The 13,798-nt window shown below is 38.7% G+C and overlaps 1 protein-coding gene across 4 annotated transcripts in view; it reads left to right on the top strand.

Moving 5' to 3' along the window:
• BICC1 (BicC family RNA binding protein 1) overlaps window positions 1-7,972 on the top strand; it is a 95,656-nt gene extending 87,684 nt beyond the window's left edge. For all 4 annotated transcript variants that reach the window (XM_052677176.1, XM_052677177.1, XM_052677180.1 and 1 more), the window contains 3 exons: window positions 1,702-1,862; window positions 3,724-3,823; window positions 5,102-7,972. In XM_052677176.1, the coding sequence (XP_052533136.1) occupies window positions 1,702-1,862; window positions 3,724-3,823; window positions 5,102-5,232 (392 nt within the window). In that variant the 3' untranslated portion in view covers window positions 5,233-7,972. The remainder of the gene's footprint in view (window positions 1-1,701; window positions 1,863-3,723; window positions 3,824-5,101) is intronic.
• Window positions 7,973-13,798: the final 5,826 nt, after the last annotated feature.

Below are 13,798 nucleotides of genomic sequence, written 5' to 3'. Positions count from 1 at the left end.
GGTACACGTGGTTGATATATGATATATATATTTCTAAGAAGTATATTAGTTCAACAATGAATGGCTACATGCAGCATTTAAAATACTCATAGTATAGAAGAGATGAAAAGTTTATTTAAAATCATGCCAGTATTTACATGTAAATTGAATAAAATGGAAGTTTGCATTAACCAAATAAATGCATTTTCAATCCTTACTTATACGTTAGAAGAAAATTAGTAATTTGAATGTATTGGCAGTGTGGGAATCCTCAGACTGCTGTCACTGTAGTTTTTTTCTGGGAAGGAAAGGAGATGAAAGAAACAGCTATGAATTGGCTGGACTAACGTTTGTGCTTACCTTAATGTGAGAGTGTGCAGGAGTGCTACAGTGCAAGATTTTAGGGTCACAAAGTGCTGTTGAACTTCTGCTTTGTTTTTATGGTAACTCATCATGATTCCTCACTAACAGGTATCTCATAATTTTGTTTCTTTTAGTATGCTGTCTTGCATAATCTGCCCCAAGCGTAGGATCATTAATTGCTCTTTGGGTATTTTTAGTATTTTCCTCTGATGCAGAAGAAATGAAGGCACCACCTTTTAAAATGCCAACACCGTAATTGCTTCATTTGTCAAACCTAATGTTCATAATTTCAACACTGAACATTGAGTAGTTTGCTATCTTATAAAATTCTCTTTCAAAACAAAACCAAGTTTGGTGGAGGCACTTGGGATCAAATTAACAGTCTGGAGACTTTCTAAATAGTTTGCTTCCAGAACAAAGAACCCTAACGTAATGCATGTGAAAAGTGGTGTTTTTACAACCTTCTGTTGGCAGTCAGTGGTGGAGGCTATAGTAGAAGGCTTTGGAACAATCTCAATATTACTCACCTGGAAAAGTATCCTTTTAGTCTATACTGCAGTGTCTGTAACAAGTGGCCCCATTTACAGTGTTTAGATGCAGTCCTGGGCAGTTACCTTTGTTCTTGTTGTTATGCAACAGGAGGAAAAATTGTTATTAACTGTCTGGTCATGTAGTACTGCTGTGTACTATCAGTATGTATGTGCAGAGGAAATGGATTGCTCACCAAAATCTGTTTGTTTTTTTTTTTTTAAACTTAACTCATAATTCTTTTTTTTTTTTAAATATACGTTTTAGGAAATGTAATTTAAGATTATATAGGTAGCATATTTCCAGTTGCAGTATTTATAAAGCTATTCCACTTTTTTTTTGTCTGTGACATACTGAAATGATAACCAAATCACACAGTTACTTTTGCTACCAAGAATGCTCTGGCATGATGTCCCTGTTCCAAAAAGAACGGGCTGGTTGTGTTCGTGTGCAATGATGCTTTTCAAAATACCTGCTGGAGAAAAGAGGAAAAGGGGTTAAGGAGGGGGAAAAGCAACAGAGTGTTGCAATCCTTTCCCCTGTATGACGTCCTGAGTTTGTACCCAGGTGAAAGCTTAATGTGATTTTATTGCTTCAAACATTCACCTGAACATCTTTTAATAGAAAATAAATATGGAGGTTAACAAGAAAAATCACTTCAATCTGTTTGTGCTTTCAGACCACTTAAAGGTGCGTTTTGTTTCTTCATTTCCATTCTGTTATTAAATAAAATTAAGTTGGCTTTTGAAGGGGTAATCAAATGCAATTCTTGTGACTGAGAACTGTGCACTTCTGTGGCGTGACTGAAAATTGCTCTTCCTTTCCTTTCAGCTGAACACTATCTCAGTAGCAGTAATTACATGGACTGCATTTCCTCGCTGACTGGAAGCAATGGCTGTAACCTGAACAGCCTCTTCAAGGGATCTGATCTGCCTGAGCTGTTCAGCAAACTTGGTTTGGGCAAATATACAGACGTATTTCAACAGCAAGAGGTCAGCATTCTTTTGCAAGGCATCTTTGTGTTGATAGTATGTTTTATGACAGTAGTTGTTCTGTTTCTTGACCAAAGGTGTGTTGTATCTTTCATGAATTCCCAGTCTGCTTAACATGGGTACTATTTCATCATATATCTTTTCATTTATACAAAAAACTGAACTGATATCTTTTTCTTCATTCAAGGAAGTTTTAAACCTTGGCTCTTAATTGTAAAGCAGGATGATACCCAGAATTTAATAGCAGTCCGTCAACTTCCTGCATATGTTATGGAAATTTATTCTACATTGAGCAGCAACATCTTCTCTCAGCTACAGCTGGGATGTGTGAACATTCATTTGTTGCTTCATCCTGTGTGAACTTCATCCAGTTGAATGGACTTCCTCCATTCCCAGCAGGGAGATGGGCCAGTCACATATGGGACCTTCTGTCTTCCACCTCTGCACCCACTAAGTCACTATCTCACCTTAGGTCAGGTGCTAGTATTTCATGGTCACAGAATGCTGTGTAGGTAGAGTCACTTTGTTTATCTGTTGGTCACTTAAACTGGTGACAGATAATCTGTGTCACAGAAGTGCAGTGAGCCCAACTGCAAGACTTGCTGGCTTACGCACAGAGTACCCGATCTTCTCCTGGAAGCACTGTCATCTTACGTAGAAAGCTACATGTGTCAAACCACACTGCTGGCATTGGGTGTATGTGTGTTCAAAGGAACAAACTGAGAGGACCTTCCATTTACTTGAGTTTCTCAAGTACTGTACCAGTGTTCAGGTTTGCTTCTGTGGGAGGAAAAGTGCTTTGCACACACCAATGTGCATTTGAGTGCACATAGCAGGATTCCAAGGGTAGGCATGAAGCAGATTTGTACCTTCTCCTGCACTCTAGGTTACTCATGTGTATGCACTCATAGAATCATCCTGGGTCCAATGAAGTATATTGCCATTTCAGCCCGAGGCAGCTGCATCTGGTGCGTTTCATGCCAGTGCTTCTCATCTCTAATCATACTTTTTTGCTGTGGAGGAATTTTATTTGTGCAACCAGTCTGTGTGGCAGGGTCAGTATTCAGTCTGAGTGAATACAAATCCAGCTGTGCCTCAGTTAATTCTGTGTGCGGTTTGGCAGGTTTATTTCCTTTTTACTCCTCTGCGTGTTTAATAATGCCCATGTTAGCCAGTCATTAATCCTTTCCTATTATTGTGAGGCTACTCTCAGTGCCTGAAAAAGAGAAGTGGCTGTGTTGGTTTCTAACACTAAAAATGGCTTTAGTCTGATGGGATTTTCATTTTTATTTTTTTTTTAATCTCAAGAGTTGCTGATTAAGTGTGATGAGCCAAGCGGTTTGGCCAGAGCAATTTCTAACTCAACAGTTTTCACGACATTTCCACGAGTTGTATGAGGAGCAACAAACCACAGATGTCCGTGGTCGCACACACTTTCTATGTTGTGAAACGCTCAATGCTTTAAGTAACCCAGTTACGTCACTGGTAGTTGGGCAATCATCCTCTTACATAGTGAAGTCTAAAACATGTACTGTACCTACAGACATATCTATCTGGCTGTTTCCAGTTATGCTGCAGAAATTTTGCTACATACTCAATTTCAGTAGTCAAAGTTAAATGCGATAACTGGATCTGTGCTTTTCTAAAGCTGCCTACTGTCAAAGATAGCCAAGTGAGAAACTTTGAGGAAGTTACTGGGAGCCCACCAATTGCTGTTCACATGCAGAGAACAAATTGCTGAATGAACTGTCAAGAGCAGTAGGGAAAAAAAAAAACGAGACTATTCTGTACCACACTTAAAACCTAGTAGCTTTGGAGAAAGACTTGTTTTGCTTAACTTTCCTGTTTCTTTTTACTCTAGATTGATCTGCAAACATTCCTTACTCTCACTGATCAAGATTTGAAAGAATTAGGCATTACCACTTTTGGTGCCAGAAGAAAAATGCTGCTTGCAATCTCAGGTAAAGAAACAGATTCACACAGGTTTTCATTTGTTGATTTTTAGTATTTTGTTTCCTTCTTATTTGAGTTGTGCGTTTATAGTAGTCGTGTGGTATAGTAGTAGTGTATATAGTAGATCTTTCTAAGACTGAAACTTAAGAATCTAGTCCACAGAGGTCATAGTGACTCAACTCTAATCAGAAGGCACTTGAAACCAGACTTAATGGAGCTTTCACACTCATCCTAGCTAGAAGAAGTGCACTGGTGTGTTTCTGTTTAGTTTTTTGTTCAAAGTGAAGTGTTTCTGCAAAATGCATAGTTCTGAATGAAACACCTTACTTGGAATTTTTCTAGCTCACTTCCATTATGAGATTGATTTGTACCCTATGTGCAGAAAGAAGACAAAATACTGTTTCTTAGAATGCATTTTAGTTAGCGTGTGATGCCTAGGTATTTTTTCTAACTTCAATAAATAACATACTGCTACATGAAATTCTATTACATGGGAAATCTGTTATCACTATCTTGGCAGAATTGAATATATAGTGGGAAATTTTTCAGGTTGTCAGTTCTTTCCTCTCAGTTGCATCTCTTCTAATAATGCTGTTAGTGAATGTGCTTTTCGCATTTAAAACATTGGGATAAAGGAGGTGAAAATACAGTGGATTTATTCAGCAGCAGTCACAAAAAAATCTGTGTAATCCTTCAGTTTTTTATCTATTAAAAAGTTTGCTCACAAGAAAAGAAAGGTGAGAAAAGGAGAAACGCTTTGAGCATTTACTAATACAAACGTAGGGTGCCTGTACTTGAATCAGAGGTGAACACCTGTTACTTTAATATGAATTCTATTGGAAAAGTCATTCCAATGTTTTGCATAAAATAAAGACCTGGCTATCATAAAGTTATAGAGAGGCTAATAAGCTTTTGTCGTTATTCTACGTAACATGATTATGCTACAATTATACACTGATGTACGTGCATCTTTAGGGGATTGCAGCCTTTGAGTCTGGTAGCGGGAGCTTTTAAAATTGTTTTGGCTATGGTAATTTGATCAAAATTAGCATTGCTAAGTAGTATTAACTCCACCTGGGCAAATTAAGATTTGAAAGAAATAAAAGCTCATTTCCCAGGCAGCTTCTACATAGTCGTAACCTGGCTCTTATACTATCCTGAAGAGCTCCTAAGCTGACATTCTTACTTGATACCATTTGTCCGAAATATTTTCAAGTAAATAGAAGTCTTGGTTTGGTTTTGGGTCAGAATATTTCTGATGAGAGTTGCTTTTCTTAACTTTGCAGAACTGAATAAAAACCGAAGAAAGCTCTTTGATCCATCAAACATACGTGCCTCATTTCTGGAAGGTGGAGCAAGTGGAAGACTGCCACGTCAGTATCATTCGGACATTGCTAGTGTCAGCGGTCGCTGGTAGCAGTAAGTTGTGGCTCAAAAAGACAACTGTAAAAGACGGACATGGCAATCCTGTGGACAGCCTTCACTGCACACCACCCTCTGCACTTTGGGAGTCTGGGTATCAAGGACCAAAGCGTTTTGTCTGCACGATACTGTGCCAAAAATGAGAAAACACTTTTTGTCTGTTGTCTTTCAAAACACCAAATGTGGGTTTTACTCAAGTAGATTGGACAGATTTTGCAATAATAATAATATAGGGTTCTTTGTTTAGTATTTTATTACCTATAACTATAATGTATGCACTGAATTTTTACTTTGTTGAATGAAGGAAGAATGAAGGGCTGGGATGCCAGAGAGCATAGATTTTGCTTTTTATCAAGATGGATTTTTTTCTGGTACTGCTTAAAATAATTATTGAGGTCTTTCTGCACTTTACATGTTCTGATTTCTTGTCCTGTGGAAATTTATTCCTCTCATTTCCATATCGATTTTTATATTGGCACTAATCAAATTTTTTTCAGATGTTCCTGCATTAAGTCACATCTCACTATAATGGTACTAGGAGCTGGTTCTTAGCCGTATTTCCCTTCTCTCTGTCTCCCAGTAGCTACCTGAAGAAATTGTTCTAAAATCAAGCCACGTGCTAGCAGACCAGTCCTATTATGCTATGGTGAAGCAGTGTAGTGCTGCTTGCAATTAAACTCACTGTAACAGATGCAATGAAAGACCAAAATGGACCTTGCAATATTAACCCTTTGCAGTCATCGTATTTAACTGCTGCCTGTTATGCTAAAACTGTTTTTAATGGTTGTCTCAAAGCAAAGGGCTATTTTTAGTATCCTGCCACTAAAGGACATTTATTTATATCAGACTTTTATTTTTAGATCCTATACATCTACAATATGTAACAGATTGTACTGATCTACTGCAGACTTATGGTAGAGAATGAAAGGCATTCATCAAACTAGAGCTCCGGGCTGTCAGTTTGATTAAACAGAACTAATTAATTTGACAAGACAGCAGTGTTGCCATTTAATAAATGACGAATATTACTTACGTGAATATGCATGCAGCAATTAAGTGACCAACTTGAAATGGATGTAATAGCATGTTTTGTTCAATTTAGATTTGTAATGGTCAGCTGCAGAAGTGTTTAAGAATCTGGAGATGAACTATTTCTGAAACAAGTTATGTTCACCAGAGTCCATGTTATAAGTGGCTAGAGCTAACTATTGCATTCTTATACTGTGAAAGTCCAAATAATTTGGCAATATTATTCTTATGTCTTTACAAGTGTCTTGTGCGTTTATGAAGGGTTCTCGTACAATGAAGGACTTCCTCAAGTGCCTCTTTCTGCAATGCAATATGACATTTCCAAGCATTATGAGCATTATGTTTTTGCAAAGCATTCCCATGAGAAATATTGTGAATTACCTCTACTGTAATGAATTATTTATGTTCGGTGTACAAGCCTTTTGAGAATGGACATAAACCACTGTTAAGTGCTCTTAAACAGAAGGCATTAGAGTAACATTTACAGTAGTTGGTTTTTATGCAAAAATGGGTGAGAAATAGTTTTGACACTTTCCAAGGATAATTCTTTCAAGGTGAGAAAACAGAGATGTATAGATAAATTTGCACACACAAAGGGAATTTAAAGAAATTATTACTTGAGGGCATAGATGATCAAGCAATAATACAAAGTCTTGTGGTTAGCAAAAAATAACTGCTCAGTACTTACTTCAGCCATATCTACTTAATGGTGTATAGCTGGGTGACTTCCACTGTTGATCAAATAGCAGTAGCTTACTCTGGGGTTTGAAAATTGTTTTTCAGATTGGAATGGATAGAACTGCATCTTATATGCACACAGCTGTTCACATCAATTCTTGTGCTCGAGCGTTGTAGGTGAATATCCACTTATCTGTGAGGTATTTGTGTGTGTGTTGCACAGGCAAGAGCAACTTCATGCAAACCCTTGTGGAAGCCACAACTCCTAATTCAAGAAGTATTTATGCTTGTGCTTGCTTATAAGCCTGTAGGTATCTCCACTGACGTGGACTGACTTACATGCTTACCCATGAGCTTTCATTTAAATATTTTCATTTTTAAGACTAGCGTTGGAGAATCAAGTTGTTTTCAGTTATGTTTGTTTTCTAAAATATTTTAATGACATAGCAGCACTTCGTACAGAATTTTCTGCAACCCCTTGTTGCTTACTTTGTCTAAAATTAAAAACATCAAGAATACCTTTACACTCTGAAATTTTACTCTTTCATAAGTACATGCTATGTATCTAGACAGTACTATATATTTGGAAACTGAACTTACTACAGTATTAAGTTGATGTGGTCTTTTCCTGAGCAGTGCTTATATCATCTACACCAAAGTGAAGAATTTCCCATTAACAACATGATTTTCAATAGGGCTTCACACAAAAAAAGAACACACTGGAAAAAGAAGATTTCTCACTTATTTTAATTCCACAAAGGGAATATGACAGTACAGCATACCATATTGTTAGTGTTATATTATGCACAAATATTTGACTTATTACATAAAAATGTTAGTTTTAAATCTGTGCCTTAATAGTGACCAGTTATCTGTAAATACAGAGCAGATACAGATTGTATTTTTGTGGGTTGTGTCCTTTTAGTGATTTTTAAAAAATAAAGCAAAGATGGAATTAAAACATTAAAAATGGGAATTTTCAAAACTAATCAATGTTGCATAAAATAAATTTATATAACTGCCTTGTATTCTGATTGGTTGATGAAGTATTTTTTTATTTAGACCCAGTTCCAGGGATGCTTGCTTGTTAATAAAGTATCAAAAGCAGTATTTCATAATTGCAACGTTTCTTTCACACAGTAGTACTACATTTGACTGTTTTTCTGTATTCACACAATACAGTTAGCTTTTAAATGAGAATACCTTTTTGGCTGTACCTTGTTCAAAAAACATGCAGAAGGAGTTTAGTTATTTCGGGTTCAGATCAGAGCAGCTGTTCATGATTCAGCTTACGCAGGTTTCATTCTTTTGGTCTTCTCATTTTAAGTACTGTGTAGCTTTTACTTTGGTTGTATGTATTCTTCTGTGGAGGTCATTATAGTTTCACATTCAGTGTAAAAGAGCTCAATTTTTGAGAAATAAAAGGAATCCTTTATTTAGGATGCTGTCAATGGAACCAGCCAAAATCTAGCAAGAGACATCGCTTTTGCACCTGGGTAATATTTAGGTTGTTTTGAGTCAATCTTGTCCATGTGCTTGCAATGTAGGAACATGCATTTAATTTCACTTAATTGACACAGCAAATCTAGGCATTTCATTATTCCAGTATGATGTTTGCTTTCTTTTTGAATTTTGTACAGACTTCCTTCCATTTACTCAAATTAGTTTTCTTGGATCACTGACCTTTTAAAAATCTGTTATCTTGTTATGCCTAGTAAATATTTAGGGAAATGATATGGGAATGGGAGATGTCAACTATTTGACAGGCACTGGCATAAACTAAGTGAAAATTGCACAGGCAGGTGGACCTGCAAATATCACTGCCCCTTTGATGCCTGAGCAATAGTTAACTACAGGGATCTCAAGTGAGTTTCCTTTGCAGTCTGTTTACTTGGAAATATTGCTTATAATGGGACTACTGTATGGCTTCATTTAGCAGAGTGGTTAAGATAGTATGGGAAAAAGGAGGAGCAATGATGGCACATGAGAACTTGACTGCCACTTTCCTTGCAGTGCGAGCAGTGTTTCTGGCAGCTATCATGGCAGGGAATGAACAGTGTTGCTCCTTGAGCAAAGAGGCTTTTTGCTGTAGAGATGGTCGTTGCCTCTCTCTTCAACTATTCAGATAAGCAAAGCTGGTGGTCTTCTGTCTGAGATGTCTTACTAAGAAATCTTGGCAATATGCAAGAGAAAAGAGGTGGATTCTCCGAGCTGTATGCAGTTTCTTAAAGCAGTCCAAAAAATGCTCTGAAATTTTTGGAATTGCACACATATTTACAGTGTATTGTTTCATTATTCTCCTACTTTCTGATGTATATTGGGGTATAATTATTAGAAGTGTTCTGTACATGTAATTTGACAGTATTGAATTGGAGTAGGCTTGAATTATGCTGGGAAATTAATATACTTGATTATGAAGTTGCAGAACCTAGTACATGAGTCAAGGCGTCGCCTAGTGTCAAGTTTCTCTGCTCTTCTGTGGATTAAGATTTGGGCAATGTTTGCTCTACTGAGAGATGCAGAACGATTCCAGATGTTTGACCAAAACACGAGAAGAGATGAATACAATGTGATGGAAATTACTTAGTTTGTGCCAAGACTGTGTTGCAACTTCATGGAAACTTAACAGATGGGAAAAGCAAAACATAATACACACACAAAAAAAAGAACCAATTATATAATGAAGTAAAAATTTGTCATTTCTAACAGTGGGTGATGAATGTTTTAAGCATCGTTACCACTGTTACAGAAACCCAAGGATCATCAACTGATATGGATTTTGTTATGGTATTTTGCTATGACAGTAAAATCAGTTCTTCATGTAACAAGGACAGCAGATTTGAATAGGCCTGATGTGGACATGATATTAAGGATCCTAAAAACAAAAAACATCCAAGGAAAAACAGTCTCAAGTGTATACAGACAATATAGGAATGTAGTGGAGAAGACGTGCATTATTTTAGACAAATGATAGAAGAAACCTTCAGTGTTAACCAGCATGAAATACAGTAAAACTTGCTGTACATAGTGCACTCACATTGTGGGAAAAGATAGAACCTGAGAATGAATCCATTTTGAAGTAAATTACATTCAAAGTTCAGATTCAGCAAAATGGCCACGATCTTTTCATCTAGCAGGATTCTTTTTTCCTTCACTATTCACTATTTAATACGTTGATTTGTATGATTCTGAAAAATGCTTGTCCTGTCCAGCATCTAGAAGTCAGTACGAACCAAGATAACGCTGTAAGTGATGCTAAATTGTTGACAAATTTGAATCTTGCTTAGAAACTGGATGGGAGACAATTAGATAACTATTCTGTGGGCCAATAAATATTTCTGTGTGAGTATATTAAAAATATCTTAGTCTCAGCAGTGTTTTTCCTTCTACCAAATGATGACAATAGTCAGGAAGCTGGAATGCTGAAGGCATCTATCGCACACAAAGGCTCCTCCTGTGCATTCCTCTAGCACCAGCTTATCTTCCATCTTCGCTGGAAGTGGTTGCAGATGCTCTATTGTTGAACCAGTGCTTTCTTTCCATCGTACTTGGATTCTAAATGCTACGCAGAGCTCACTTTTAAATTTTACATGAAGTTTCATGAGCTTTTTGCTTGCCCAAGCACAGTGTTGACTTGTTTTCCTGCAAGTGATTAATGTAGAGGCTGTCCAGAACCACTAGCGTGGATGAGGAGGATTTTTTTTGAAGGGATTTAAAAGTCATGACTAGACTGGAAATAACACTCCTGGCATTGCTGTCTTTATTGGCTGCTGGTGTTGTCTGCTCACTTCTCCTAGATCTTGGCTCTCCCACACTTGGCCCTAGTTTCTACTCTCCCTTCTGGTGAGCAGTCAATTTTCAGAGGATTATTCCTGGGATGTCTGAGGAACTTCAAATTTTCAGGCAGATGCAGTTCCTTTGCTTGTTCTATGGACTTCAGCAATCTATGAACTATAACACTGAAGGTACAGATGCTGGTAGTCATCACTAGGCAAAGTAAAACAAAAGTTGTAAGCACAATGTAAAGGATAAAATGATCCAAGGCCAGTAAAGATGAAGGCATTGCTTCCTCAGATGGGTACTTGTGAATGAAGAATAATTAAAGGAAATATTTGTTTACTTGCCTGGTTCTTTTTTACATACCTTAATAAAGAGGAACGTCTGTTCTGTTGCATAGCATTGGTACAATTTTAAAAAGATTGGGCAAAGTGACTCCTGTAACCAATAGTAGATACATATTTTATCATAGGCTCTTCAATGTCTACCCCTATCATCCTCACACTAATTATTGGAGCACAACAGCACTTTTCTTCTTTCCCTTCTGTCACTAATGTTACTTCTCTGACCAATGTGTCCTGGTTTTTCCGTTCCCTATCAGTATATGTGGCTGTTCCTTTCTGGAACTGCTGCAGAGACAAGGTAAAGAGTCCCCACATCCAGGATTGCATATGATGTAGTTCCTAGTGCCAGTGCTTCTTCTGGCTGTGTTAGTCTGCTGAAAACTGTGAACCACAACCTCTCCAGCTCTCCTCTCTGCTCTGTATTTTGTGATGAATTTCTAAGCTTCAAGGCATTCTACATCTGCTTCTATTTGTTAAATTGTTTTCAAGATTGTTTATTTTGGTTTCTGTTTTTTTTGTTGTTGTTGTTGAGGCTGTGCTAGGAATTGAGTACCGGAGAGGCATTGTATCTTTATGTACATTTGCTGTATACATCAAAACTCAGCCTGTGACAATGAGTTACCAGCTGGGTTCCTTCCACCTCCCTTTCCCCACCTCACAACAGTTCAGCTTCATCTTTAAGCACTTTTTATCTAATTGAGATTTCCTAGGCTCACAGAATCTGCTGCAAGGCACGTGAACTGCTTTATGGCGCCTGAAGGAAAATCAATTTCCCATAATTTTTCTGGTGTGTCTTTGTGCCCATCAACATGGGAGGTGTGGAAAGATCAAAAAGATGTTGAAAGCTCTTATGCTTGACCTCTAACTCTTCAGCTTTTCCCTTTGCTGGAAGTTAACGAGTGTCATCTTGTGCTTAAGCACAGAAACAAACAACACAATAGCACTCCTTCCTTTCCTCCTTGCATTCTGCAATTTTGCACGCAACATCTTTTTGTAGACTTAAAGCCAATTCTACATCATAAGATTTCATCTTTCATGCTTTTTTTTTTCCTGCTCTTTGCTGCCCTGTGGGGCCTTTGCCCTCTCTTTAATCAGATTCTGCTGAGGTGTTCAGCTGTGCCTTCTGTGTGGGGCAGCTGGAGCCTTCCGGAACATTCCAGGGGCTCTGGTGTCTCCGCACAGAACACCCTCAGCCCTGTGGCTGGTCACTGGGCATCCTGTACAGGCACTAAACCCTTTGGTGCTGCTGCTCCCTGCTTCTTGCAGGGTGTGTTTGGGAGCAGCTCTAAAGGCACCCTGAGGGGATCCCCAGCACTGGCCACACCACTGCTTTGCAGTCTTCAACCAAGCAGAGATGGCGCCCGCCGCCACCCCTCCGTCAGGCCCTGCAGCCCGTAGAGATGCAGCCGTGCTTGGCACCACACAAAGGTAAGGATCTGGCAGCCCTAGGGAGCCATGTGGGAATAAAGGCTCTGTGCTGATGACATGCATTTGGGGAGACTGCTGAGGAACCAGCCCCAGGCGGGGCCCATTGTGACTGATAGCTGCCTCAGGGCCAAGCCTTCCCCACGCATTGTGATGTGGGGCTGCGGGCTGTGTGAGGGAGCAGTGCGGGCCGCCCTGGGGAGCAGAGGCGGCGGCAGCAGCAGCAGCAAAGGTAGGTCCAGTCCTTTCTTACAATTTATAAAGCTGCCTTTTAACTTGTTTTAAAATGCTGTGTTGCAAACAGAGGTAGTTCATGTTGTGCCTCGTTGTAGGCCTGGCGTGGGTGCAAGCAGTTCCCTGAAGTCACATGGCAGCAGCCACTATGTGACACTATGTTTGATGCTGAGCAATGCATTGAGGCTTTGGGAGGGAAAGGTTTGCACGTGTTGAGTCATCCAAATAATAGAGGGTGCTGTAAGAAGTAGATTTGGAGTAGGTGTTCATATGTATCTGGATACTGGTATCTACACAACTCAATCCATCATTATTGCTTAGTCTGTGCTCATCTGTTACGTCTGCTTGAATACGAGAGCAATTGAAAGCAGCTGCAATTCAAATTCACAATATCTTTAAGAGTCTGATAAGTGTAAAGTGATTGCTTTAGTGTCTGATACTTTTAGAGGAGCATGGGAATAAAGGCAATAGCAGATGGCAGAAATTGCCAGCGCTCAGCAGTGTGACGTGTAAGCAGAGCTCTCCCAGCGCCCTGCTGTGGCAGCAGATGGAGAGCTGGCAGGAGGTGCTGAGCAGGGCCGGGCTGGGAGAGAGCAGCAAATGCTGAGGAGATGCCCGAGGCACTGCAGAAATGTAGCGAGCTCCTAGTGACGTTGTGAGGTTTTCCTTGCTTCTGGCCTTTTCCGACTTTTTTTTTTTCTTTTTTTTTTTTCCCATGAAGTGAAATATCAGAATTGAGGATTTCTACTAGCTTATATGCTCGAATACAAGGGTTTTTCAGTGTTCTATAAGCCTCTGCATAACATCCAGAAGCTGTTGTTTCTGGAACAAGAAACACACTAAAATACGAAAGCATTGTTTGGATAATTGCTGTCACCTGTACTTGCTATTGTAAGTTTTAAAATAATGCTGGAAAAAGAACCCTCTTTTCTTCTGCTACAACTTTCAGACAAAAAAAAAAAAAAAAAAAAAAAAAAAAAAAAAAAAAAAAAGAAGCTTCTAGGTTAGCCTGTGTTTCACCTCATGCATTATCTCTGTACTTTTGTTTTCTTGCTATTTATTCACTTAAGCAGT

The sequence above is a fragment of the Tympanuchus pallidicinctus genome, unplaced genomic scaffold (genome assembly GCF_026119805.1).
Source record: "Tympanuchus pallidicinctus isolate F22 unplaced genomic scaffold, pur_lepc_1.0 scaffold16, whole genome shotgun sequence".
In the NCBI taxonomy this organism is placed as follows: domain Eukaryota; kingdom Metazoa; phylum Chordata; class Aves; order Galliformes; family Phasianidae; genus Tympanuchus; species Tympanuchus pallidicinctus.
This window is presented reverse-complemented; position numbering and strand designations above follow the sequence as displayed.